Source organism: Astatotilapia calliptera, chromosome 12 (assembly GCF_900246225.1).
Source record: "Astatotilapia calliptera chromosome 12, fAstCal1.2, whole genome shotgun sequence".
NCBI classification, from domain to species: Eukaryota; Metazoa; Chordata; class Actinopteri; order Cichliformes; family Cichlidae; genus Astatotilapia; species Astatotilapia calliptera.
This window is the reverse complement of record NC_039313.1, coordinates 17260163-17286263: the sequence shown is the minus strand read 5'-3', so window position 1 is coordinate 17286263 and position 26101 is coordinate 17260163. Positions and strand designations below refer to the sequence as shown.

General features: G+C 40.1%; 1 protein-coding gene across 6 annotated transcripts; it reads left to right on the top strand.

Annotated features, from left to right (window-relative positions):
• The first annotated feature begins 249 nt into the window (after positions 1-249).
• clip1a (CAP-GLY domain containing linker protein 1a) lies at positions 250-25837 on the top strand. Of its 6 annotated transcripts, none has more exons than XM_026186502.1 (28): positions 250-518; positions 3907-4206; positions 4818-5353; positions 6032-6156; positions 6251-6467; positions 6578-6775; positions 6863-6954; positions 7168-7228; positions 9439-9543; positions 10721-11629; positions 11788-11904; positions 12204-12261; positions 12411-12494; positions 12610-12766; positions 12923-13088; positions 13503-13718; positions 15870-18314; positions 18969-19106; positions 19256-19362; positions 19529-19649; positions 19764-19816; positions 20515-20535; positions 22320-22437; positions 22954-23086; positions 23624-23676; positions 24296-24301; positions 24822-24949; positions 25224-25837. In XM_026186502.1, exons 2-28 carry the CDS (start codon positions 4116-4118, stop codon positions 25450-25452), a joined length of 6684 nt encoding a protein of 2227 aa, XP_026042287.1. In that variant the 5' UTR covers positions 250-518; positions 3907-4115; the 3' UTR covers positions 25453-25837. The 6 variants fall into 6 exon arrangements, with proteins under 6 accessions (XP_026042287.1, XP_026042291.1, XP_026042290.1 ...); XM_026186503.1 differs by lacking the exon at positions 250-518 and adding an exon at positions 525-1069; XM_026186506.1 differs by lacking the exon at positions 9439-9543.
• The last annotated feature ends 264 nt before the right edge of the window (positions 25838-26101 follow it).

Below are 26101 nucleotides of genomic sequence, written 5' to 3'. Positions count from 1 at the left end.
ATGACCACCATTTTTAACGAGTTACCAATATGCGAGATGAATCAGTGAAGTCTAATTTTATTTCCTCCCCAGTTTATTGTTATCTATGGAAACTTGGAACAAAGAAGAAAAACTTTTTGGGGATTCCTAAGTCAAAATTCCAATTAATTATTTTAAAGTGTCTACTTAAAAACTAAAAAAATTTAAGTTATCTTATTATTTTTTAAACAATTCCATAGTACGTCACTTTTTTTACACATGGATGGCAAAAAAGACTATTTTCAGTGCTTCTTTAATCTATCGTTCAGTCTTCGAAGCAATGGAGTGCTCCATCTTTCTGCACATATCATCTTTGGTCAGCTCCCGCCCCTGACGTTTCCCTCAGCCGTTGGACAGACTGCACGCACGCTGGGCTGTGCCTGCCTCCCCGTGTGTGAGTCGAACGTAGTTCTAAAAGTCATCGAGGTTCTGTACTTAGCTTGCTAGCTGTGTTATTTTTTTTCCCCTCGGACGACGAAGTCTGTACATAAACACATCAGGTCAGTACTTCCTCATCCCGTTTCCGCATATTTTCTGGTCCAACAGCGGCTGATAAACACGCGTGAAAGTTGTTCAGGTGTTGTTCAGACGTTACTTGAGGTGAGGTGTTAGTTTAGCTCACTAGCTAACCAGCCCATATTGCTTGTGGTCTTAACCACCGGCTCGCTGAACCGCTTTGGGCCTCGCTGCTAGCGTTACTTAGCAACTGATCACATCTCCCCCCCCCCCGACCGGGATCCATTTAAGCCGAAGAGGTGACCAGGCACCTGAGCGCCACAACACTATACGAACATTCATTCGATACAGATGATATTAGCTAACAATTACGTGTGCTGAGTGAATTTGTAGCAGCAGTGTGCCCTGCTGGAGCGCCGGTGACATTGCGGAGACTTTTGGACTTGTGGAATTTGCCTTTCAGTTTCTTAGCTTATGACACCTTTTTCTTTTGGGGGGCTATGTGGGAGGTTTGGACGTGGACGTGATGAACCTGTGTAGCGCTAATGTCTCCCATTCTTAGCGGAGAAGAGCTACCATTCAGCTAGCTGGTAAGGTGAGTTAGCTGACAGGACATTTTTAGAGCAGCGTTACCAGATGTGCCACCTCATCGACAGCTCCTCGGTCCGCTAGCCACTGGTAGGCAGAGGTGACAAGTCGAGTGTCGCTTACAGGCAAATTCGCTGACCTGACACAAAGATAACTGGGTTTACAGCTCAGCCACAGTGTGCAGTGTGTCAGTGAAGCTGCATTGAGAGGCAAGGGGCTCGTGAATGCTATCTTTTTAACTGTAATGTTTGCAGTGCTGTAAGAACACATTAAAGAGGTAGGAAGTCTGTTTTTGGTCATTCCAGGCCTTATTTATGTCTATTCACATTGGTATGAGCCAGAATCTTTGTAGGACAGGGGTGTGTCTGTAAAATGGCAGCAAGGTGAGGGTTGTTAAATTCAAAACAAGTGAAGTTCGAGGACACAGGATGCTTTTGGCTCTTATTCTGTACCTTTGAGGCTTTTTTTGCCTACGTTTGTCAGTGCTAACAGGGGCCTGAATAATCCTCCCTGCAGATGTTTCCTCAAATAGGAAGAGCCAGAGCTTGACTTGGCCTTGAGATGACCAAAGCAGGAGAGAGAATGTGCAAGTCATGTCAGATAATGCACACATCTGAAGATGTAAAGGTGTTAGTTTATTGCTTATGGATGCAACGAAATGCACCCTACTTGGTCTTTGTTTGGGGCAGGAGTTTAAAAGGATACCTTGGCAGCTCAAATAGTGGAAATGGGCCTGATTTAGTAGTGAAGTCTCTGGCTAATATTAATCTTGTGGAAGACCATGTGGACTTGTGTAACCATTAACTCCTTCCAACTAGTAGTGAATATACTGAAGAATTTTAAGAACTTCTGTCTGGACGTTAATTTGTTTTCATCCTGTTTTGTGTGGTGGGGGACAGTTAAATCATTTGTCAGAGCCATAACACTCATATCCAATACTTTAATGGACACTGAGCATGCAAATGTATGCAGTTGTGAAAATGGAAGTCATCTATGTTAATGGAGGTCTCTGAGAAGTCTCACTTCTGCTTTACAAGCTACTGTCTACCTGTTTCTGTTTGTTTATTTACACCAGGGGAGAGAAAATCATACTACATGTGATATAATGTGAATCTAGTTAAGAATTATACTTTTTTTTGCATGCATCAGTGTATTAAATCTCTTTAACTTTTGCAAAGCTTGAGTATTTGGTGTTTTCCCCAAGCTACAGATTAGACTGAGTCAGTGGCAAAAGATTAACATTACTGCTGTGGGAAATTCTTCACCGTGAGAGGATCATGTTCAGCTCACAGCCTCAGCTCACCAATCAGAGCTGTAACATCCTCTGGTCAAGCTCATGTGATATTTGTACTAGAGCTTTGTGGTTTTTCTGATAGAACTAACCTTTTGCTTTTAAAACTCTCTGCACAATGAATGTAACCTCTGCGTATTGTACCACGCGTTCATGGGTCAATCAGACTAGAAAGTGCAGTCTTGCATAGACGTCTTCAGCTATAATGGCTATGGCTTCCCTGTTTTGCCTATTTTTGACCTGAGGGCTTGAGTCAGTCGTCACTCAAAGACACAGCGGGATAAAACTGGAGCACTGCTTTCAAACTGGGTCATGTCTGCTGATGGCCACCTTTCACTCTCTGCTGAGAAATATCTTGGAGGCTGCGTGAGAGCTTCCTTTCTTAAGTTGTTTAGGTAAACCTGTGTAGTGCAGCTCTTAGGCCCTTTCAGGAATGAAAGTAATGTTTGTGTGCTGCTGTTGAACATTTAATTTCTTTACTTTGAAGACGAGCGTCTTGCCTGACTCAGAAGAGATTCACGTCATAGTTTGTTTTGAAGTGAAAAACTTTTAACGCTCTCAGGAATTCGATACATGCACAGCTTGTTTCATTGTCCTGGGACGTTTCAGACGTTTGCAGTCAATGATTACAGGAATAGCTACATATAATAAAATTTTTTTCTTGACATTGTTCAAGTCCTTGAGCTCCTTGTTTTCACTCATAACGTGACAAGGTAAAGCCCAAGTACAGAATTAAGTGTCAGTACACTAAATGAAAACCCTTGTTTGTATACTGGTAGAATTTCATTATAAGCAAATTTCTTTGCAGATTACATACAAAAATTGTTGTGATAATTCCATACTTGTACAAACAGTGTCTCGGCTTGATGGGGACATATGCAGGGTCTTTCCCTGCCTAAGTGCATGTTAAAGGTCAGCAGATGTATAAAACATTATGATTATGATTCCACAGTCTTTGCTTCAAGTAAGTGACAGACAATTTCTGTTAAAATGGAGCGTTCAACCATTCGGCTTGTGTGCTTAGGTAATCTGACAAACAGGATAATCTGCTGCCTGTGGTCGTGTTTCTGCAGTAATCCAGTTTTATAAAAAGCTGCCAGCCAAGCCTTACATGTTGTTTGATGTCAGAATGATAGATTGAGAGAGACCCTCTGTGACACAGTCTGTGCTCTGTGGTCAAGGTCACACATTATCAGACGTTCAGATGGCACTACCACAGACTGCACGTTGGTCAGGCTGTGAAGGGGTATTTTTAGATCTGTGATGTCGTGTATGCCGAGGAACTTGTTGTCATAACAAAATACCTCCATTAACACAGCACTAAAAACAAAGTCTACAGATCATGGCTTGCAACAGGTGCACTGTTGTTTATTAGTTTAGTTAAATAAATTAAATCAATTATTTAAATAAATTATTTTTGTCAAAGACAATAAGAGTTAAAGGCAGAGGATATTGGCAGAAGGGTTATTGACCAATGAGTAAAAATACTTTAGTAAAGGTTCACAAAATCAAGTAATGTTACTTGTTTTGTTTTTCCCTCTCTCTATCAACAGGGTCCTTTTTGCAAGAAGCGCTTTTTCTCCCTTCTCCCTTTTCCTCATTTTTTTTCTTTTTTTTTTCCTTTTTTTGTTTATTAAATTTTGGTGCGGAGAGAGAAAAAGCATTGCAATCACAGAGCAGCAGGCAGTGGTTTTGATGGTCTGGGGTCAGTCTGTATCCAGGGACGAACACAAGCCTTGTGGTTCAGATCACAGGAGGAAACATGAGCACAGCCAAGCCCAGTGGCATAAAAGTGCCTAGCAAGATAGCTCGGCCACCTGGAACAGGAGCCCCCAAGACCAACCCCAGCACAGGTAGGAATACATGTCGAAACTCATCAGCTGAGTAGCATTTGAATGCAGGTATAGCCTTATTTAAAACAATGTACATGTTTGGTGTTTTGTTTTTTTGTGTGTGTGTGTGTGTGTGTGTGTTTTGTTTTTAAACTTACAATAAACATGAAAATTGATTCTTGACTAAATAATTAGTATATTCTTAATGCAAGATTTCCCTTTGATACCCCGTTAAGCAGCAAGACTTAAACAGATGACAGTACATTTATAGTGTTATAGAAATATAAAAATTTGTTAACGCCATAACCGCATGAACGCAGCAATCTCTGTTAGCGAGTTAACGCGGATTGCGGAGCTGCAAGACTTCAACGCCGTTAGCGCAGGTAGCTTGTTAATGCGTGCAGCCCCATGCATGAGGCGATCCGCGCTAACTCGCTAACGGAGATTTGCTGCGTTAATGCGGTTATGGCGTTAACGTCATTTTAACGAGACTAACGCTGACAGCACTAATAAAAAAAAAAAAATATATATATATATATATACAAGGGGTGTGCTGTGTTTGCTCTGCATTTGTGACGTGGCTCTGTGATTCAAATTAATAACTTACTACTCTCCCTCTCACCAAAATGCAGCTAAAACTGCTGTTGCAGACAAATCGGCTGCAAGTGCCAGCTCTGGAGAGTCAGGGAATGTGGAGGAGAGCTTCCAGATTGGGGATCGAGTTTGGGTGAATGGAAATAAGCCGGGCTACATACAGTTTTTGGGAGAAACGCAGTTTGCCCCAGGACAGTGGGCGGGAATTGTTCTAGATGAGCCAATTGGGAAGAACGATGGGTCAGTAGCAGGCGTTCGATACTTTCAGTGTGAAGCCCTGCGAGGGATTTTTACCCGCCCCTCCAAGTTGTCTCGCACAGAAGAAGAGGCTAATGGAACTCAGACGGCACCGACGTCCCGCGCAGCATCACCCACTCCCTCAGTCGGAAGCGTAGCCACAAAAACAGCACTGCCTTCAAGTACCGCGACAGCCAAGAAGGCCTCAACAGCAACAACACCAGCTACCCCATCTTCCAACCTTGCAAGGACAAACAGTGAATCTGTCTCCAACCTCTCAGAGACTGGATCGGTCAAGAAGGGGGAACGGGAACTGAAGATTGGTGACCGTGTGTTGGTAAAGTTTCTATAAGTAGAAAAAAAAAGTTGCCTACAGTTTTCTTCCCTGAACATTTCAGCAAAGCTACAAATATCTGAAGGTTCTCCCTTTTGTGTTTTAGCAATGTCAGCAGGGCCTTGAGAATCACATGACTCACGAAGCCCTCCTCCAGTTTTTAGGAAGCTAACAAATGAAATATGGTTGCTTTCACTTGTACTTTGAACCATTCACTTCTGAGTCAGTGAAGTAGTTTTAGTAACGTAGTACAGTCACTCAGGTCTGCTTATAGATGTTGAGTGCATTGCTTCCTCCTTATGAATTCCTTTTTTTCCCCGCACAATCACGAGGATGTGTAGCACATTAAGTAAAGAGGAAGTGTTACTCATGCCTGTTGGGCAGCAGAGGAAATATGCTCACCATTACCACATTTAGTAAACTTCCAAACTATGCTTTTAAAATAATTTAGAAATTATTTTATAAATAATTTATTATTATTAAACATTATTTTATAAATGATAAAAAATAAAATGTAATAAACACACACATACCCCACAATTCTGGCATGTTTGCATCTGTGGCTTTTATGGAATTATTTCCCTTGGGATTTATTACCAGGCAAAGCTGATTACTTTTTAGTCCCCTCTCATCTGTTAAGAGAATTAAATGTTGGCTAATCTTTGGTGTATTTCCTCTTAGGTTGGTGGTACAAAGGCAGGAGTGGTACGCTTCCTTGGAGAAACAGACTTTGCCAAAGGCGAGTGGTGTGGCGTGGAATTGGACGAGCCCCTAGGAAAGAATGATGGGGCAGTGGCAGGCACAAGGTACAGAAGCCACAAGATCTATAAACAAGTTGTGTGTAAACTCAACCACACTCCTCCTTTTATTGAACACTTTTATTATTGTGGTTGTATTCAGATATTTTCAGTGCCAACCCAAGTATGGCTTATTTGCTCCAGTGCACAAAGTCACACGCATTGGCTTTCCTTCCACTACGCCTGCCAAAGCAAAAACAACCGTTCGGAAAGTGGTGGCCACACCGGCAGGGCTGAAGAGGAGCCCCAGTGCCTCATCCATCAGTACCATGAGCTCTGTGGCATCTTCTGTTAGTGCTAAGCCGAGCCGCACAGGCCTGGTGAGACACACTTATAAAAAAAACAAAGAACAACAACAGTGTATTACCTGTGGCATTATGGTGAGAGACACGCAGCAGTATGAACATGGTACCTGTCTCTCTTTCTACAGCTGACAGAGACATCCTCAAGGTATAATCGAAAGATTTCAGGCACCACAGCCCTGCAAGAGGCACTGAAGGAAAAGCAACAGCATATTGAGCAGCTCATGGCTGAGAGGGACATGGAGAGGGCAGAAGTTGCCAAGGCCACAAGCCATGTTGGAGAAATGGAGCAAGAAATTACCCTGCTAAGGGATGAGCATGAGCAGGTCAGCTCAGTCACTGAGCCTGAACCACAGTTAGTTTAGTACGTATTAATTTTATCTCTTTTAAATGTTTGTCTGTGATTTTGACAGATGGAGGCAAAGATGGATCAGTTGCGTGCCTTGGTAGAAGCTGCAGACAAAGACAAGGTGGAGCTGCTGAATCAGCTTGAGGAGGAGCGTAGGTGAGTGTGGGACTAGTTAAAGATGCTCATGAGAGTAAATTAGGTCCTCTAGTTTCAATGTTGTGAGACACTGAAAGTGGGGTGAGAGCTTTGCTCCCAGTACTGTTGTTTTACAGTCATAAGGTAATAAATTTGTTGTTGGCATCGCTCTTGATCACTGCAGTTTAGAGGTGGCTTGTGCCTCAGAGGAGTAAATATGTTTCTGTTAAATAGGAAGGTGGAGGATCTTCAGTTTCGTGTTGAGGAAGTTTCCATTACCAAAGGAGACCTGGAGGTAAATACACAGCACGGATACACACCGCTGACTTCATATCTAAATTTACACTTCAGACGCAGTGGGCTGCCCCATTCACCGTGCCCGAAATTCCAGTTTACATAAACTCACATAATAAAGGGATTTAAAATGTTGGTAAAGCTAGCAAAATTGGAGTAGCTACTCCAAGGTCCAGTTTGGTAAATTTTGAATTTCAAATAAAACAAATCTTCTCAACTAGAGTCCTATAATAGAATATGGAGCATAATATATCTACTTTAATCTTACATGAGATTCACACAAGTACAGTCAAGTCAATACAATGTTTGCATTTAAACCTGCCCCCATTTCCATTAAATCACCAAATCTGACATCTCGATTTTGAAAGTGTTAGTTTTATGTAACCCCCAATTTAATGCAGACAGATAAATTATGTCATGATCTGTTTACCATTTGTTACTGGGTTGTTGTTGTTTTTTTTTTAGCAACTTGCATCCCAAGTTGCAATATTGAGAGTGCAGTAGCTCAGTAGTATGTGTTTCTTTTCTAATTAAATAATTTATTTATTCCACAGTGTTGCACAGGAAACCACCTCTGTTACTCTGAAGGCATCCTAGCTCAAAATAGATGTTTTAAACTGTGGGCTACAGGGTTAGAAACTCAATTTTCCTTCTCTTTAAATGTGTGTACTAACAGTTAAAGCAGCAGATATTCATAAATAATTTTGTGTAGTTAAAAAAAAAAATATGACCACCAAACTAAAAAATAATGTGTTAACTTCAAGCTGTTGAAGGTGTACTAATGTTGAGCTGTAACCCTCAGTAACCCTCCTTGTTCAGTGACGCGGTCTTATTGCTTCTTCTTCCTTCCCATGTTCGTCTTTCATGTTGGTCCAGTGCTCAGCATGGAACCACTGGAAATGCCCCCTTGTCTTTTCACTACCCAGTCACAGTCCTAATTTCTGAGCCTGCCCACTGCAACCAGGGAGGAATAACACCTATGATAAGAGTTAAAATGTAATTTAATATATGTGTTTTCAGTTTTCTAATAAAACCGGTCCAACATCCATACCACTGACTGGATATGGTGTATCAGATTGTTAAATATTAGTTTATTTTATCCATTGTATTCAATGAAGACCTGGGATAAACCATGGTCTACATACATTTAAAACTGGTGCTATTCCAATTTTCCAAACAGACCCTGTTTTTAACTTTTATTGTGTTTACATAAGATTAGAAGCAGAGCGTTTTTCTAAGTAATGCTTTATTAAGCTTCCATAAAAATCTGTACTTGTAGCACCAAAATACAGAGAAAGCCAGTGAGATCCTTTCTATTTCTTGAGCCTAAAATGTTTCTGTTACTGATTGATATCTGTTAAGTTGGTCACAAGTCTTGCACACGGTGGTCTGATAACGGCTGGTTTCTCACAACACTAAATATTTAAAGTGTGGACAGTGGCCTCATCACCAAAGAGAGAAAGCAGTGTAGGTATTGACAACACTAATTGCTGTATATAGAAAACCACAATAATAAATGTCTTTATATTGACTTCGTCTGGTAAAATCGGACATCTTCTGTATATTAACATGCACCAACTTTGTGTTAGTGACACACAGGGATCAGGAAACTCCCAGTACTGCCTTCTCTCCACACCGTGGTGAAGTCATGTTAACTTGATTTTACTTGCTGGCTTGGCACACAGTATCAAATTTTCTGTGTATCATAACAGTCTGTGTGATTTGTTTACCAGGTGACTTTTTTTTTTTGCATGGTTACTTCTAAACTGCTTCCATCAACATACTCATCCTGCACATCCATACTACATGCCCCCGTCGTCCGCTGCTTGTTGTTTTTTTCTTTTCTTTTTTCTTTTCCCCCCCACTGTTTCTTTGAAAAAAATCCCTATTTGCAGCTGTTTATGGCACAGCCTGAAAGTTCTGCATGGGGGTGTTTTCTCATTTCCACTCATCCATCACTATCCACACCCACCCAGTGTCCTTGCCTCAACCCTTCAAATACTCACTTGCACGCACACACACACACACACACACACACACACACACACACACACACACACACACACACACACACACACACACACTTTCACTGTCATCCCTATCCAACCCCTCCTTCCTTTCTCCTGTCTCCCTCCCTCTCTGTCTGCGTTGGGCTGGCATGTGATGGTGGCACTGGTGTGTTTTCTTCCTCTCCCCCTTGTTTACTAACAGACGCAGACCAGACTGGAGCATGCCCACATTAAGGAGCTTGAACAGAGCCTGCTCTTTGAAAAGACCAAAGCTGAGAAACTCCAAAGAGAGTTAGAAGACACTAGGGTAATGAATTCTGCTCTGCAGCGTGTTGCGTTGGGAAAAAGGCCCGTAGCCAAAAAATGTGCAGCAGTAACTGGACTCTTGCTGTATATGGGCTTGTGGTAAATGTACCCTACAGATGCATTTTTTTCAGCTTTACATAAAACTAATAACCCTGATCTTAAAAACCAGATTAAATCATATACTAAAATATTAAACATCTTTGGTATGTTTAAAATCCTAAATTAGTCTGCCCTGCTTACAGTTTGCAAATTAAATGTCAAAAGTATTAGTTTCTTTTGTCACACTTTATCAGATATTAAATTATCTCAAATTCACACTGGTCCACTCAAAATCTTTTTATATTGAAAATATGGAGGTTTTGACCTCCAAAACAATAACCATGTGGATCTGACAGAGAGACACATGTTTACCTATATTTCCAGCAGATGGTTTTGTGATATCACTGCTTAACCAGACAGACAAACTCCTCCCCAGCTTGTACCAAGCTAATCATTTTCCCAGTTATCCTATACTCTCCTTTCCCGGTCCTTCCTGACATCCATTTGTCCCGCTTATTTGGTGTCCCTGCGTTTTGCTAGTTTAAAACCGTATCCACCTCCCAGACCAGTCCACCTACAGTGTTACAGTCACAGTAAATGTATAGTTTTGAGGAGGATTAGGCCTGTAGGTTTAAAACTGCACTATGTTAACACAAAAAAAAAAATAAAAATTTTTGTACCAGAGCTTGAATGGTGTAAAAGCACTATAAAATATCAGGACTACCTGAGATGTTTTTAGTTTGTGTGTCTGATAAATCACGACGTCAGTGAGGACACTTTCTAGTCTAATACTTGGTGGAAAATCTCTTGCACACTGCTGTAGCTCCATACATGCTTTCAGTGTTCACTTCCATTATTTGGATCATACCGTTTATAACCACAAGAGGTCAGTATAATGATTTATTTTCAACATCAAATGTTTTGTATCCTTCTCATTTAAAAAAAAAAGCAAATTGAGGAAAAAATCTCACCCAGTAATCACTTTAAATTTCTTTAACAATTAGTTTTTCATATATTTAGCAAAAGTTAGTTATTAAATAATCTTATTAATCCTTTGTTTGTTTGTTTTTAATGTACTAAGATATTTAGTAGGCTAGTTTTGAGATACAATTTTAAATAAAGATTTCCCGCTTTTAAAGGTTGCTACTGTGTCAGAAAGATCCCGTATTATGGAACTTGAGAGGGACCTTGCACTTCGAACAAGAGAGGTGGCTGACCTGCAGCTGCGTCTTGGGGTCCAGCAGGGCTCTGAGGACTCAAACTCCACTCTTTCTCCCCTCCTGGAAGAAATAAACTCTCTGAGGGATCAGTTGGCTTCTCAGGAAACTAGTCATCAAGAAGAGCTAGGTAAATACAAGGAGAAGCTAGAAGCTCAAGAAAAAATCCACAGTGATGCAGTTGCTCAGCTTCAGGCTACATCTGTGAGGCTCTCTGGTGACAAAGAGCAGCTGCAGATGCGCTTAAGTCAGGCAGAGAAGGAGAATGCTGACGCTGTTGAACTGTGGCGTTCAAAGTTGGAGGCTGCCGTTGCCTCTCACCAGCAAGCCATGGAAGAGCTGAAGGTGTCCTTCAGCAAAGGTGCAGGTGCTCAGACAGAAGAACTTGTAGAAACCAAAAGTGCACTTGAGAAGCTGAAGTTGGAGCACAAGTCAGCTCTGGAGGAGGCCGACGCCAAACACAAAGCTGAAGCCACGGCATGGACTCAGGAGTTGAAGGCGCTGAAGGCACAGGTGCTGTCTCTGACTGAGGACAAAGAGCGACTGGAGGAGTCACTTCGGTCCAGTGTTGAAAAAACAGAAGAACAGCACCTGGTGGAGATGGAAGATGTTCTTGGAAAGCTTCATGCTGCTGAACTTAGGGTAAAGGAGCTTGAGGAGAAGGAAGTGACGCTAGCACAACAGGCTCAAGACAAGGATGGAGAAACCAAAGAACAGATGGCGGAAATGGTGGCTCTGCGGAGCAAAGTAGCACAAAGTAACCAGGAGCTTGTAGCTCTGAAAGCTCAGCTAGAGGAGGTACAGAGCCAAGGAGACAAGCAGGGTGCCAAGGTGGGTTCTTGGTAACTTCATGATCAATAAATGCTCCCTTTTTGTTATGTGCCATATTTTTCTCCTGGTGATGTGATTATCCTTGACTTGGTGTACCATTTTCATAAAATCATTGCTTTTTGTTTGTTATGCATTTCATTGCATTTTATATGTTAAAGGTTGCTGAATTAAACTCTCAGTTGGAGGGCAAACAGCAGGAAGTCCTTTCTTTACAGCAGAGTCTGAATACTGTAAAGCAGGAGAAGGATACCCTGGAACAAGAACTTGGAGACCTGGTGAGAACTGTGACTTAATTTTTGGGTTTGGAGATATTCTCCCCAAATTGTACCTCCCTTTTCCCCACAGTTTACCTTTATCTTATTTCTCTGCTGCAGTTTTTTTTGTTTTTTTTTTGATATTTATTATTGTCACACAACAAATCTGCATATATATCTGCAGTAAGCTAGTGTCAGCTAATATTTACTGATCCAGTGGGTTGATCTCAGTATTGAACGCAGTTAAAACATTACATATTGGCAGTTTGTCTACCGTAGAAGTGTCATATAAAAAAACGTTTCCTAAACTTTGCTGACAGAAACAAAAGGTGGCTGAAAGCACAGAGGAGCAGACTACATCATCAAAAACTATGCAAGGTAATCTGAGTCACTCTGTGTTGAGTTACCGAAATGTTTTCACATCCCATTTTCCTGTCATCTGCTGTCATTCTACATTTTTAATGTGCAAAATCTTCTAGTATCAGTATAATTCTTTTGTTTGTATGATTTTTGTTTTGTTTTTGTAGAAACACTTGAGAAACTGAGTAAGAAAGAAGAGGAGTACACATCCTTGGCCCAAGAATCAGAGTCATTAAAAAGTCAGCTTGCTGGTAAGATCATTATCATTTCATTGATCGGTCTTTAAATATTGTGTGTGTGTGTGTGTGTGTGTGTGTGTGTACATTTTTTGTTTTAACAAAGTCATCTTTTTTTATGTTTTTACAGGGCTGGAGAGGAAGTTAAAGGCTTCAGATGAAAAGAACGAGCAGCTTTCAAAAGACAAAAACAAGCTGGAAAATGATATCTCTGATATGATGAAGGCATCAGGTGATAGTTCTGTACAGCTGACCAAAATGAATGAAGAACTCATACAGAAAGAAAGGTACCACACTTTAATTTTCCATCATTAAATATGACCTGATTACAATGTTTACTCAGAAAGAGTCGGATACTTGTTTTTCTTTTGTTTTAGTCCATGTAATTTGTAATTTATCCGACTGCTCACTACACATCCTCCTTTTCTTTTGTCATCACACAGGAGGCTAGAGGAGTTACAAAATCATCTAGCAGAGGAGAAGGAGAAGGTGGCACGCTTAAATGAACAACTCCAACAAGAAGCGTCCCACAAAGAGCACGAGCTCAAAGAGACTAGAGAGGCACATCAGACTGAAATAAATACCCTTCAGGAGAACATCACTACTTTGGTTAGTCACAAAAAATATGTTTTGATGTATATTTTGAGTACATATGTTGAGCTAGCATTTTCAATGCACACATCTATTTTTAGAAATGCTCACAGCATCTTTATTTCACTAACCACAAAACACTTCATTTAACGTCAGAGCGGTTAACTTATGGCAGGAATTAATCAGCCTGTTCACTGGTGAACTCCTAACTGCAAAAAAATCTTGCTCTACAAACCTTTTTCTTTTCTTTTCTTTTTTTTTTAAACTGACCCTGAGCCTTTGGTTAACTTGAATCCTTTTATAAAGTAACATACTACTTATTACTCGATGTAAATTATTCCGTTAAAAACATATTCTTTTGACATGAGCTGCATCAAAACAAGGCAACAAAAATTTTATTGTTGTGTCCCTTTCTTGTTCCCTGTTCTTTAGGAGAAGACTGTTAAACAGGGTGAGACCTTGGTTGAGGAGCTCAAGGCCTCACAGAAGAAATCCCTCTCTCAGGTGTCTGAGCTCCATGCAAAGGAATTTGAAACACTGCAGAGTCAGGTTGACAAGTTTAAGCAGGAACTCTCCTCCTCCAAGGACAAAACCCAAGAGCTAGAGAAGATGGTGTCTGAACTGCAGCCATACAAAGAGCAGGCCCAGGTAAGTGCAAACACCTATTGGTGCATTTTTATTTTTGGCAATTTGGTAGCCTCAAACATTAAAATGGTTGAAACGGAAACGATGAGGAAGATGTATTTAACTGTTTTGGGTTTTTCGTTGTTGTTGTTTATTTACGTTTTGCCATACACATTATTTGTTTTGAGTTGCTAATTTTCCCCTCACATTACAGTTAATAACAAGCCCTACAATCAAAGGCACCATGGGTTGCATGCTTGCAGGGGTAGAGCTTATAAAATTCTGTCTGTATTTATAGATGGTTTATACTTATTAGTGGAAAAACATTCACATAAAGAGAAACGATTAGTTTTAAATGCTGTGCACATGGATCGCATGTTCACCTTCAGATGAATCTGGATTGCCATGGATTTAGAAAAGTTTTAAGAACTTCAGATCAGGATGACATGGATACAATTACAGACATAAACCCAAAATGATGAAGTTATTGTCTAAATTTATGAAGTCATAGTAAAAATCTGCTTGTTTTTTTCTTTTTTTTTAAAAATTTGAACATTTCCACTTTTCAAAAAATTGATTTGTTTGTGTCAGTGCTCACTTAAAAAGTTTATTTTACATTAATTAGTCGTGAGATGGATGGTTACAATTTTTTTTGTTTATTTCTTTTGAGTTGCAATTTAAACTTAGTGTACGCACAAATAAGGCAATCAAGATGTGATTCAAGACTTTGAAATCCAACAGTTGAACCAAAGTTAAGTATTCATGTGTTCTAACATGTGTTTGTGAATTCTTCAGTTATGTTGCAAGTCAAGTTACTATATATCATTCTACACTCAGTAAAAGGTTAATAAATTTAAATTTTAAGGATAATTTTTGATACTTTGATACAAATACAACCACACGCTTCAGAATCAAGTCGGCAGTAGAGCAGGGCGATATGGCCAAAAATATTTATCACGATATGTATTTGAAAATTTGCGATAACGATATAACTGACGATATAATTGATGCAAGACAAAATACAACTCCACAACATTACTAGCACAAAAATAAAAACCCCATCCATTTATTTTCAATTAAACAAGCAGCTGTTTTTTTTATATGCATTAAAGCTATATAAACATTTAACAGTGCAAATGCAAATTCCTTGCTGAAAGTTTAACCAAAAGGCATTTCCAGTAGAAATGGGCTGACATATCCTGAGCATAACCATGTATAATATCCACTGAAGTTAAAAAGAGGTGCTTTGCAACATTAAACTGCAGTGTGCCAAATAAAAAAGTCAAATATGTATTTTTCGGACCATAAGGTGCACGGGATTATAAGGCACATTAAGCGAAACAAAGCAGTCAGATAAATCAAACTTTATTCAACTCATTCTTCTTGCTTCCTCCACTTCTGTACCATTGATTCATTAATGCTGTATTCTATCACAGCTGCTCTACCATGTTGTTGCAGTATATTAATGACTAACCTCGTATTGTGGGAGGATTATCTCAGTTGTTCTCCTGACTGAAGTTTGGCCTGTTTACAGCATCCTGCCGTGCGATTGCATTTGTCCCTAACCACCAGGAACCCTCACGTTAACTTTTATCGAGGGGAAAAGTGTTAGCGTTCTGTTTATGTTACGCTAACATAGCTGTGTCACTAGTGATCACGTAGCACATCATTATATACCAGCTAGCCCAACTTCAGTAACCCTACAAACGTCACTGCTGTTTAGTTTCCTGTCTTCATTTATGTTGGAAGTGATAGCAGAGCAGTACGTTTGATTATTTTTCAGAAATCTCTCAGTCAGAACATGCTATATCATGCTTAGGTAACTAGCGAGCTAACTTCTGCTAGCTTCCTGGTAACTTCTAACTCCGTTAAATGTAATAAATTCTGTGTCATCAATCATATCTTGATTGCTTCATCTTAGATGCACTGTTCAAGTCGTATTCAAAGAAAGCAGAAGTGAAAATGTTCTGCCTCTTATTTATATATGCATATCTTTTGAAAATCATTGTGGTGTAAGCTCTGGTTTGATCTTTTGCCATTTTTGATGCTTCTGCAGCTTAACCTTTCCATTTGCACATGACTGATATCCATATCTGCTTGGTTTATTTTGTATTCATTCATTCCTTGCTTTGGGTATTCCCCTCCCTTTTTTTCTGTCATCTTTTGTTTTCCCAGTGTTTTTCTGCTGAGCTTGACTCCTACAAGCATGACGTTGAACAGTTGTCGAAAAAACTGGAAAAGCAAAACCTAGATCTGGAAAATATGTATAAGGAAAGTGAGGATTTTAAGGCTGAGAAAGGCAAACTGGAGAAGCAGCTTTCAGATGTTCAGGCTAAGCTTTCTGCCCTTGAGATTATTCACCAGGAACTTTCAGTCCAAAATAAAGAACTACTTACAACCAGAGAAAAGCTAACAAAACGCCAAGAGGAACTGCTCGCCACTAAGAAGCATTCAGATGTTTCAATGAATGAGGAACTCGACAAGCTCAAAAGCCGTCTTCTAGAAGCACAGACTGAAATCAAAGATCTGAAGCAAAGTAAAAGTGAATATCTGGCTCAAATTGAGGAGCTTCAAAGACAAAATGCAGAGAAGAATGATTCTATCCGAAAGCATCAACAGGACATTGAGCAAATACAAGCGAAAAAGAAGCAGCTACTTGAGGATTATGAAAAAGTCTGCAAGGAGAGAAACCGGCTTGAAGAGGACCTTAATGAAAGCAAGTCAAGGCTGACGTGTGAGAAGGACAATCTGATTTTGGAGAGAGATTCTGCTAGAAATGCTAAAAAGTCTCTTGATGCTAAGAATGCTGAGTTGCAGGCAAAACTGAAATCCTTGAACTTAGAAAAAGAAGCTCTCACAATCAAGAACACCCAGCTCCAAGCCCTAGCAGAAACGCTGACAAAAGAGAAGGCAGAGATGTCCTCTGAAATCAGCGCAGTTGTGGAGGACAAAAAGAGCCTTCAGACTGTGAAGGAGGAGCTCCAGAATAAGCTTAGTATTACAAAGAAAAACATGGAGAGCTATATCCGTGAATGTGAAGAACTTAAAATCTCAAAAATGAGCTTGGCCCAGATGCTTGAAGAATTCAAGACAAGCAGTCAAGTGACTGATTCTGAAAGGATTCACTTGCTACAGGAGAAGGAAGACCTTCTTGCAATCCAAAGACAAACCTCTAACAAGAAAGAAGAGCTTCTCAGAGAGATACAAGAATTAAAGGAAAAGCTTCAAGTATCAACAGAACAGCTGACCCAGACCAGAGAGAAATTTGAAGAAACGTTAGCATCTGTTGAGCAAGAGAAGCAAGCGCTTCGTCTTCAGAATTCTGAAACGGAGATGGCTCTCCATGCTTTACGAAAAGAGAAGATGAGCCTGGATTCAGCGCTGGAGCAGCAGAACATGGACTATGAGCGTTTGGCTGGGGAGAAGGAAGAGTTAGAAGAGAAGCACACAAAGGCCGTATCTGACAAAAGTGCTCTTTCTCTCGAACGTGATAAGCTAGCTAATGATATCCGAACAATCAGTGACCAACTGGATAGTTGCTCCAGAACTAATGTTAACCTTATTCAGGAGAAGAATCACTTATCAACAGTGCTGGAGGAAACCGAACTGCAAAAAAAAGAGTTTGAAGCCAAGTTGACTTCTTTGAAACTGGAAAAGACTGACCTGCAAAATGAACTGAAGAAAAAGTCCTCTGATAATGAAATGCTTAAAAAGAGCAAAGCTGAACTCAGTGAAGAGCACAGTAAACTAAAACTGAATTTTGAGAAGGCTAACTCTGAGCTTGTTAATCAGGTAGAGAAACTGACAGAAGAACACAAACATCTTCAGTCCTTACAGACTGAAGCAGAGAGAAAAGTGCTGTCCTTGCAGAAGGAGAACCAGGAGCTAGTTCAGGAGATCCAGGAGTTGAAAAGTCAGATTAATTCAGTCTCCGATGCCAAGCGCGTACTTGAGACCCAGCTGCAGACTGAATCTAATGAGCGCAGTAAAACGGTGTCTGACCACGATCTTCTTTCCAAGCAAATTGAAGAACTACAGAGAGCTTTGTCCAAAGTTGCTCAGGAAAAAGAAGAGCTTTCATACAACTTCAGCAATGCTGAGGAGCAAAAGAAGGCCTTCATGGTGGATGTGGAGGCTTTGAAGGCACAACTGAAGCGCCAAGAGCAAGAAAATTCACAGTTAACAGAAGATAAAAACCAGTTACTATCGAAGCTGGAGGAGCTGGGCAGACAGATGATCTCACTGACCACAGAGAAGGATGAGCTGTTAGCCAGCCAGTGTAAACTAGAGCAGGGGATTTCTTCCCTCCAGACGGACCAGGAGAACTGGCTTGCAGAGCAATCAAAACTTCTTGAAGAGTTGAAGTGTTTGCAGGTTAGTCAGGAAAAACTACAGGTTGATGTTAAGGTCCTACAGACAGACAAAGAAACTTTGGAAAAGCAATATCAAGATGCTGTAGCCGAGGTATCTGCTTCCACTGCTGTAAAAGAAAAAATTTCCTCCAGCATCGCACATTTAACAGCTCAGAAGGATGCCCTCCAGGTGGAGAGGGATGAAGCCACCCAGCAAGTCAGGAAACTGGAATCACAGCTAAAAAATGCCATTTCTAAGCAACTTGAGGTATTTGTCCTCCTGTAGAAATCACTGATTAACACATGTTAGAACGGCTGGGGCTATGTCACCCTCTCACTGCATGCCTGCTGGTTTGTCGCACTGTCCCTCTGCTCTTTATGTCTTAACACTTTCCATTTACTAACCAGTGTTTACCTCTTTTAGCTCCCAGCCTTAGCCTGTGGGTTTATAACGTGATCTGATGTTGGGCAAAAATTCCTGTTGATCATATGGTTATGTAGGTGTCAGGTGATCTGGGGTCCTGCTCAATGATAAGTGAGAAATGCCATAATTTAAATAGTTGACTGTCTCTTCCACAAGACAATCAGCTGTCAGTGTCCGTTCTGAGGCCACAGGATTTAAGTCTTTATGTAGTAATTATGTTTCCTCATTGTGAAATCTTCATGTTGTTCATTTTTAGGCACAGTTGGATTGCAAAAACCTGAGGTCTGATAATTGTCGAGCTATTTGAGGAAATAAATTTAACATGTAGTTAATTACATTTTTTTTTTAAAAATTGCTGTCAAAACAAATCATGCATTACAAGTAGTTAAATCTGATCTGCACATTTCTAATTCTATTGTTTTGGTTGAAGTAATTTGGTGTCCTAACCAACAATGTGCTGCTTTTAATTTCAATCTGCTCTGATCATTTGCCATTTAGGCTGCAGAGGCCTCTGGCAAGACAGCCGAGGCTCTCGAACAGCTGACAAAACAGAAGGCCGTGTTGATGCAGCAGAAGAATGAAGTCCAGTCTTTGCTGGACGAGCTGCAGACGTCCAAGCAGGAGTTGGAAACACAGGTAAAAGATGGGATTTTGAAGAGAAACTTCTAATAATGTGGCTTTTTGTATAAAGTGATGTGAAAGTGATGGTGTGAAGTAAAAAATCTTCTGATTGTATTTATCTCCACCTTTTGTTGTTTGTTCGTTTGTTTGTTTGTTTTTTAAAGCTGGAAAGGCTGAAGAAAGAGAACTCCAAGTATCAAGAGGACCTTAATGTATCCAAAGAACAGCTTTGCACTGAAACTCAGAGGAGCAAAGGTTTATGCCAGGAAATGTGAGTACATCCTCATCCTCAACTGTTTTCTGTTACAGAAACATATCATATTCATATTTTCAATCAACTAAATAGCATATTATTGTAAAGATATGAAAAGCCAGTGTATGGTCTGTTTGAGTTGAAAAATTACTTGGATGAGTTGAACAACAATATTTTTCTCCAGTGAGGAGCTTAAAGAAGCGGTCTCTGTGAAGTCGCAGTCCCTGCAGACGCTCCAAGATGAGAAAAACAGACTGACTGAGGAGCTCGATGATAAACACAGAGACCAGAGTGATGTTGTGAAGGTTTAAACTTTATTCTTTGGATACAGAGACCCACATGATTCTGATTTTTAAATTCAACTGACAGTGACTGAATATTAACTGTTTTGTGTGTGTGTTTTTTTTCCCCTTTGCCAGCTTAAGGATGAGCACTCAAAGCTCAAAAAACAGTTGGAAGAATTGAAGCAAAGGTAAAATTATTCACACCTGCATTACGTGATTCACGCAAAGTGGACCTCATATGTTTTTTATAATCAGACCACTTACAAATATGTAGTAAACATCACTTGATGATTCTTGCTTTTGCAGGAAAAGTTTAAAAAAATCTTCTACTTAATTTGATATTTCTTTACACTTCCCTCATATACACCTTTTACCAGAAATGTATATAGACTCTGGTTTGTACAGCTTGTGATTGACTAAATCCGCACTAATATTAATAATAGTATCATTTGAATATTCAGAGAAACAACATTGCTATAATCTTGCTGCATAACCTTTTAATATCCACCCTCATATTACTGATATGACAGATGCATTTGAGAGGTGGCGCCCAGCCACCAGGTTCAAAACAAGCCTAGATGCAGCCAGTGACAGAAAGTAAAATATTAAAATTCAAATAGTAGCCAAATTAGCTTCTTTTTTTTTCTTTTTTTTTGTCAGACAGACAACTGAGGAAATCTATTGTTTCACAGTGGCAGATAATGATTGATCATTTGAAGTGTTGGTCATTGAAAGCTCCTTTAGTAGAGTGCAAGATAAAAATGTGGTGCTGGGAATGAGGAGGTCCACTTTAAAGCCTTTTATAAACAGCATAAGCACGAATGACTTCAGCTACTAAACATCTGAACTGATGAATAAGTGAATATGCTCTTCCTTTCCTTTAAAGCCTGCCAAATAATGCCTTCAGGTACTTAATGCTTTTTAATATTACTCCATGTCAGTCATGTCACAGTGTAAATATACATTCACTGGCCAATTCATTAGTTACAAACTGAGCATCAGAATGAGGAAGAAAGGTGTTTTAAGTGACTTTGAACATGGTATGGTTGTTGGTCTGAGTATTTAAAAAAACAAAAAAAACCTGCTGTTCTGCTGTGATTTTCTGACCCAGCCATCTCTATAAGATTGATTGATTTATTTATTTTTTTTAAACAAAAAGGGAAAATATCCAATTAGCAGCAATTCTCCGATGAAAATTCCTTGTTTCTTCCAGAGGAGAAAGACCACACAGCTTTAAGATGATGGAAGGGTAACAGTAATTCAAATAACTATTTGCTACAAGCAAGGTATGCAGAAGAGTGCCTCTGAACACGTCGAACCTTGAAGCTGATGGTCTACAGCAGCACAATAATAATAATGGATTGCATTTATATAGCGCTTTTCGGGACCCCTCAAAGCGCTTTACAATACCACTATTCAGTCACTCTCACATTCATACACTGGTGAAGGCAAACTACAGTTGTAGCCACAGCTGCCCTGGGGCAGACTGACAGAAGCGAGGCTGCCATATTGCGCCCCTCTGGCCATCACCAGTAGGCGATAGGTGAAGTGTCTTGCCCAAGGACACAACGACCAAAACTGTCCGAGCCGGGGCTCGAACCGGCAACCTTCCGATTACAAGTGAATGACACTAGGTGTCGGTCAGCTAAGAACGGGAAACTGAGAAAACTTGCACGGACTCAACAAAATTAGACAATAGAACAGGGGTGTCAAACTCAAATACACAGTGGGCCAAAATTCAAAACTGGAACAAAGTCGCGGGCTAGCATTAATATTTATTAAAAAAAAAATCTTCCTCCAGATATAGGAATGAATCTTTTCTTATGGACTCAAATAAGTTTTGCTGGAAAACTGAATATGGAACAAGCAAAGCTTAATATTAAACAATATATATATATTAGCTATATAATACCAGTAGGCCAGCTCTAATAGTAATTTGGCCCGCGGGCCAGAGTTTGACACATATGCAATAGAAGGTGGGCAAAACACTGCTTGGTCTGAGTCTGAATTTCTGCTGGAAAAATTCAGAATGTAGGATCAGAATTTGGTGCAAAAATCATAAAAACATGGATCCATCCTGCCTTGCATCAGCAGTTCAGTTTGGTGACTGTGGCGTAATGGTGTGGAGGATATTTTCTCGGCACACTTTGGGCCCCTTGCTACCAAGTGGGCATCGTTTAAACACCACAGCCTGTCTGAGTGTTGTTGCTGACCATGTGCATCACTTTATGACCACAGTGTACCAGTTTACTGATGGCTGCTTTCAGTGTGACAGCACCATGTCACAATACTCAAATAATCTCAAACTGCTTTCTTGAACATGACAGTGAGCTGCTTTTGGATGTGGTGGGAAAGAGATTAGCATCATAGATGTGCAGCCACACATATTCCAGCCACATTTTGAATATGTACCACTAAGAATTAACACAGCTTTGAAGACACAAGGGAGTCCAACCTGGTACTAGCAAGGTGTGCCTAATGAACTGGCTTGTGAGTGTATATTGACCACATTTCTATAAACCTGTACAAGACACTAATGCTTGTAATTTATCCTACAGCTCCATCCCACCTGCATGACATGTTGTTTGTACTGGATCTCAGTTTTAGCGTTGTCTTCAGTACATTTGCTGTCTTACAATTTGAAAATTTTGTCCATAGAAATAAACTTTTTCCATTTGTCTCCTGAAATAGTGAGAGCGCCTTGAAGGAACAGCTGGATAAGGAGAAGGCTGCCCTCCAACAGTCCATCCATAAAAACGGTGCCTTAATCTCAGAAAAGGACCAGCAGGTGGAAAACCTCAAGAGCGAGGTAATTTATTTTAAGTTGTTATAGCAAATCACAGCCAGGGGAAGGATGTTGTTACATAATTCTGAAGCACAAACTTTTTCATCTGATTGTTGCTGCAATTCCAAGTGTTTGCTCCAAGGAACATTTTTATGTCAGCTGGCTGTTAAATGCCATGTGTGGGTTTCAGTGTCATTGTCACAGTTGGTATAGCTTTTAATTGGAGGTTCGAGGCACATTTCTTCAAATTCAGAGGCTAGAAACAAGAAGTTACTTCTAGGTCATAAAGTGTGGCCACGCTTTCTGCTTAAAAATGAAACTTGAAAGTGCATCTGTGAAATGCAAGAAACATCTGGAGGTGGTAACACATTTCTGTTATGCTTTCGTCTTCTTATTTTGAATATACTCTCAAATCTTGGCTTGAAGATTGGCTGAGATTGTATTTGTACAATGTTTGTTTATTGTGTACTATAATGCTGAAAAGAAACGTTTCAGTAATTTAATATCACGGGTTGTTTTGTTTTGTGTTTTTCATCATAGCTGGCTGTAGTACGCGGGGAAAGTGCCTCAGTTAAGACACTGCAGGGTACAATTCAATCCTTGGAGCAGGACAAAGCTACTCTACAGGCGCGTGTGCAGAGACTCGAGAAGGATCTGACCGTGGGGCCCGTTGGTAAGTCCTCGGGCACAACAGTGCACAGTTTCAACATAGCCAGACTTTCTTTGTGTCACCTGGCTCAGATAATTGAAATCAGAATGGTTTTCTTTTGGCCTCTGCTTCGGGCTATGTGTGTTTGTATTTATTTATTTATTTATTTATTTATTTTTTAAAAAGGGGGGGGGGCATTTGATGTGTAATTTCCTACAATGATGCACCGCGTGCAGCACCACTTTCTTCTGCCATGTTAGTCATTTACTGTTCAGCAGATTAAATGTATAAAATGTATTCCTTCAGCAAAGAGTCTGTATAGCATGTTGAGGAAACAGAGTAAAAGGTCAATGGAAAATATGCAATAAAGGTTGATTTTAATCCAAAACTGCACAAACATGCTTACGTTATGTAGACTGTAATTGCTGTGGCGGTCTAGCCAGGTCCACATACTTCATTAATCCTTTAATCTCTTCTTGTACTGCAGCCATTCGATAGCAGCAGAATTAATGAAACTTGACAGTGCGTCCATCCAAAGGTAAACTAATTTCTGTTTTCCAGGTGATGCAGTGTTGGACCAAATGAGGGAGGATAAGGAGACTGCAGAGAGTCAGGTGTGTACTGCGGCACTCCCGATTGACACCGGTGAACAGACTGAGAGTTTTGCTTTGTCTATTTTATTCTTTTAACACATTCAGTGTAACAATGCTTTCCTACCCTGCCCGTTTGGGGCAGCTGTATGGAAACAGACTTCCTGAATGCTGTTTGTGAATGACTGGGCCGTTTGCCAATGCAGTACTACTAAATGACACTATGTTTTTGTTTGTAGCAACAGGCTATATAGTGGATTTTATAGTTCTGTTGACTCATTTAATTCTTACAGTATAATGTTTTGTGGAGGTGAATTTAGTGGAGTTTAATTTCACTGAAAGGATTTGAAGCTTCCGTCATCCCAAGCTCTACAAGGATGACTGATAAAGCCAAACAAATTGGTAACACACTTCCATCGGGTCACCTCTGTGAGCGTGTTTTCAGCTTCACGAGTTTCCCTCCCATGTTTATTCTAAAAATGTTATACTGTAGTACGTGTCTGTGATGACTTGAGCGTGTTGTCGAGCAGAAGTCCTAATTTGAATTTCACTTTCTTTTCTTTTTTTTTCTCCTTCTCTTTCTTTATTCCAACTCTTCTCCTCTGCCCTGTCTCTGATGTTGGCAATGCTGCACCACCATCAGGCAGCGGTTTGTTATTGTTTTCATCAGCTTCACTTGTGCATGTTTGTCCATCACTGTGGCTCTTATGTTTCATGTGGTCGAGTCACATTATTTGGTGTGAAAACTACAAATGTCCTCCAAAGATGAATCGAGCTTGATTTAAGCGTTCAGTGAGCGCTCTGTTAAGATTCAGAGGTTTTAATTGGCAGTCATCATAAGCGAGCTTTCTTTGTGGCTCATTTCAAGCTTTGATTCTTCTTTGATGACTCTCAGTAGCCACTCAGCACCTTCTTTTTTTTTCTTTCTGTTTTTTTGGTTTATTTGTTTTATAAGGGGGATTTGATTTTTGGGAATATTTAGTGACACGTAGTTACTGTTGTCGTAACATCACCATAGTTACTGTCCACATTGTTGTAGCAATCAAAGCCTTTGAACAGTACAATAATTCTAACCCCCATTGTTTAAAATTATTAATATGTTAGAAAATGTTGTGCTCATTGTTCTCCGGGGGCAGCCTTGATGCTAATGTTGTGTGTTTCCTTTACAGATTGATTTCCTGAATTCAGTCATTGTGGACCTCCAGAAGAAGAATCAGGAGCTCAAGGACAAACTGGAAAAAATGGCAGCTGCTGCCCTTAATGGGAATAATCCAAGCGAGCTGGATAACTATGACGGGTTAGTCCGATTCACAAAAGAGCTTCTCGGGTGTTTAAAATGATGTTCGCTGCGTGGCAATGACTCTTAACAATTTCTCCTTCTCCTTTCCTCCTTTTCTTCTGCTGCTTCTCCATTGTTTTTGTTCATGATTTTCTCCTTTTGTTCCTCCTTTTGCTTCTTTCTTCTTGTCTTCTCCTTTTTTCTACCTTTTCTCTCCTCTTTTTTTCTTCCTTCTTTTGCTTCTTCTTTGTCATTTTATCCTTCTTCTTCTACTTTTTCTCCTGCTCCACAGCCACGACAAGCAGCCTGCAAAGAAGAAACCTCCTCCGAGGCTCTTCTGCGACATCTGCGACTGCTTTGACCTCCACGACACTGAGGACTGTCCTACGCAAACGCAAATGCCAGACTCCCCTCCACACACCACCTACCATGGCAATAAGGGTGAGGAGCGGCCCTACTGTGACATCTGTGAGGTCTTTGGGCACTGGACTGACTCCTGTAACGATGACCAGACCTTTTAAAGCCTTTTTGCTTTGTTTTTTCTTTTTCAAACCCTCATTCGCACAATCACTATATTTGCACACCATTTTGGATTACGCTGTGCTTCTGGGGTCCTAATTGTGCGTGTGTGTATACATTTTGTATGCTTTTTTTTTTTTCTTTCTTCCAAGCATCTTTGTTGTCCACACCACCCCTTAAGCGCTCTTAGGGGAGAAAGGTTTGGCAGAATCTCTCCATTCATTCAAATAAACTGCTACACATGAAATAAACGTTTCATTTGCAATTGTAAATGAGTTTGAAGGAAAAAAAAAATGTTTGCTATCTTGGGTTTGTGTGAGTGAGGGGCTAATGTAAGTGGATGTACAGTGGGGCAAAAAAGTATTTAGTCAGCCACCGATTGTGCAAGTTCCCCCACCTAAAATGATGACAGAGGTCAGTAATTTGCACCAGAGGTACACTTCAACTGTGAGAGACAGAATGTGAAAAAAAAAAATCCATGAATCCACATGGTAGGATTTGTAAAGAATTTATTCGTAAATCAGGGTGGAAAATAAGTATTTGGTCAATAACAAAAATACAACTCAATACTTTGTAACATAACCTTTGTTGGCAATAACAGAGGTCAAACGTTTACTATAGGTCTTTACCAGGTTTGCACACACAGTAGCT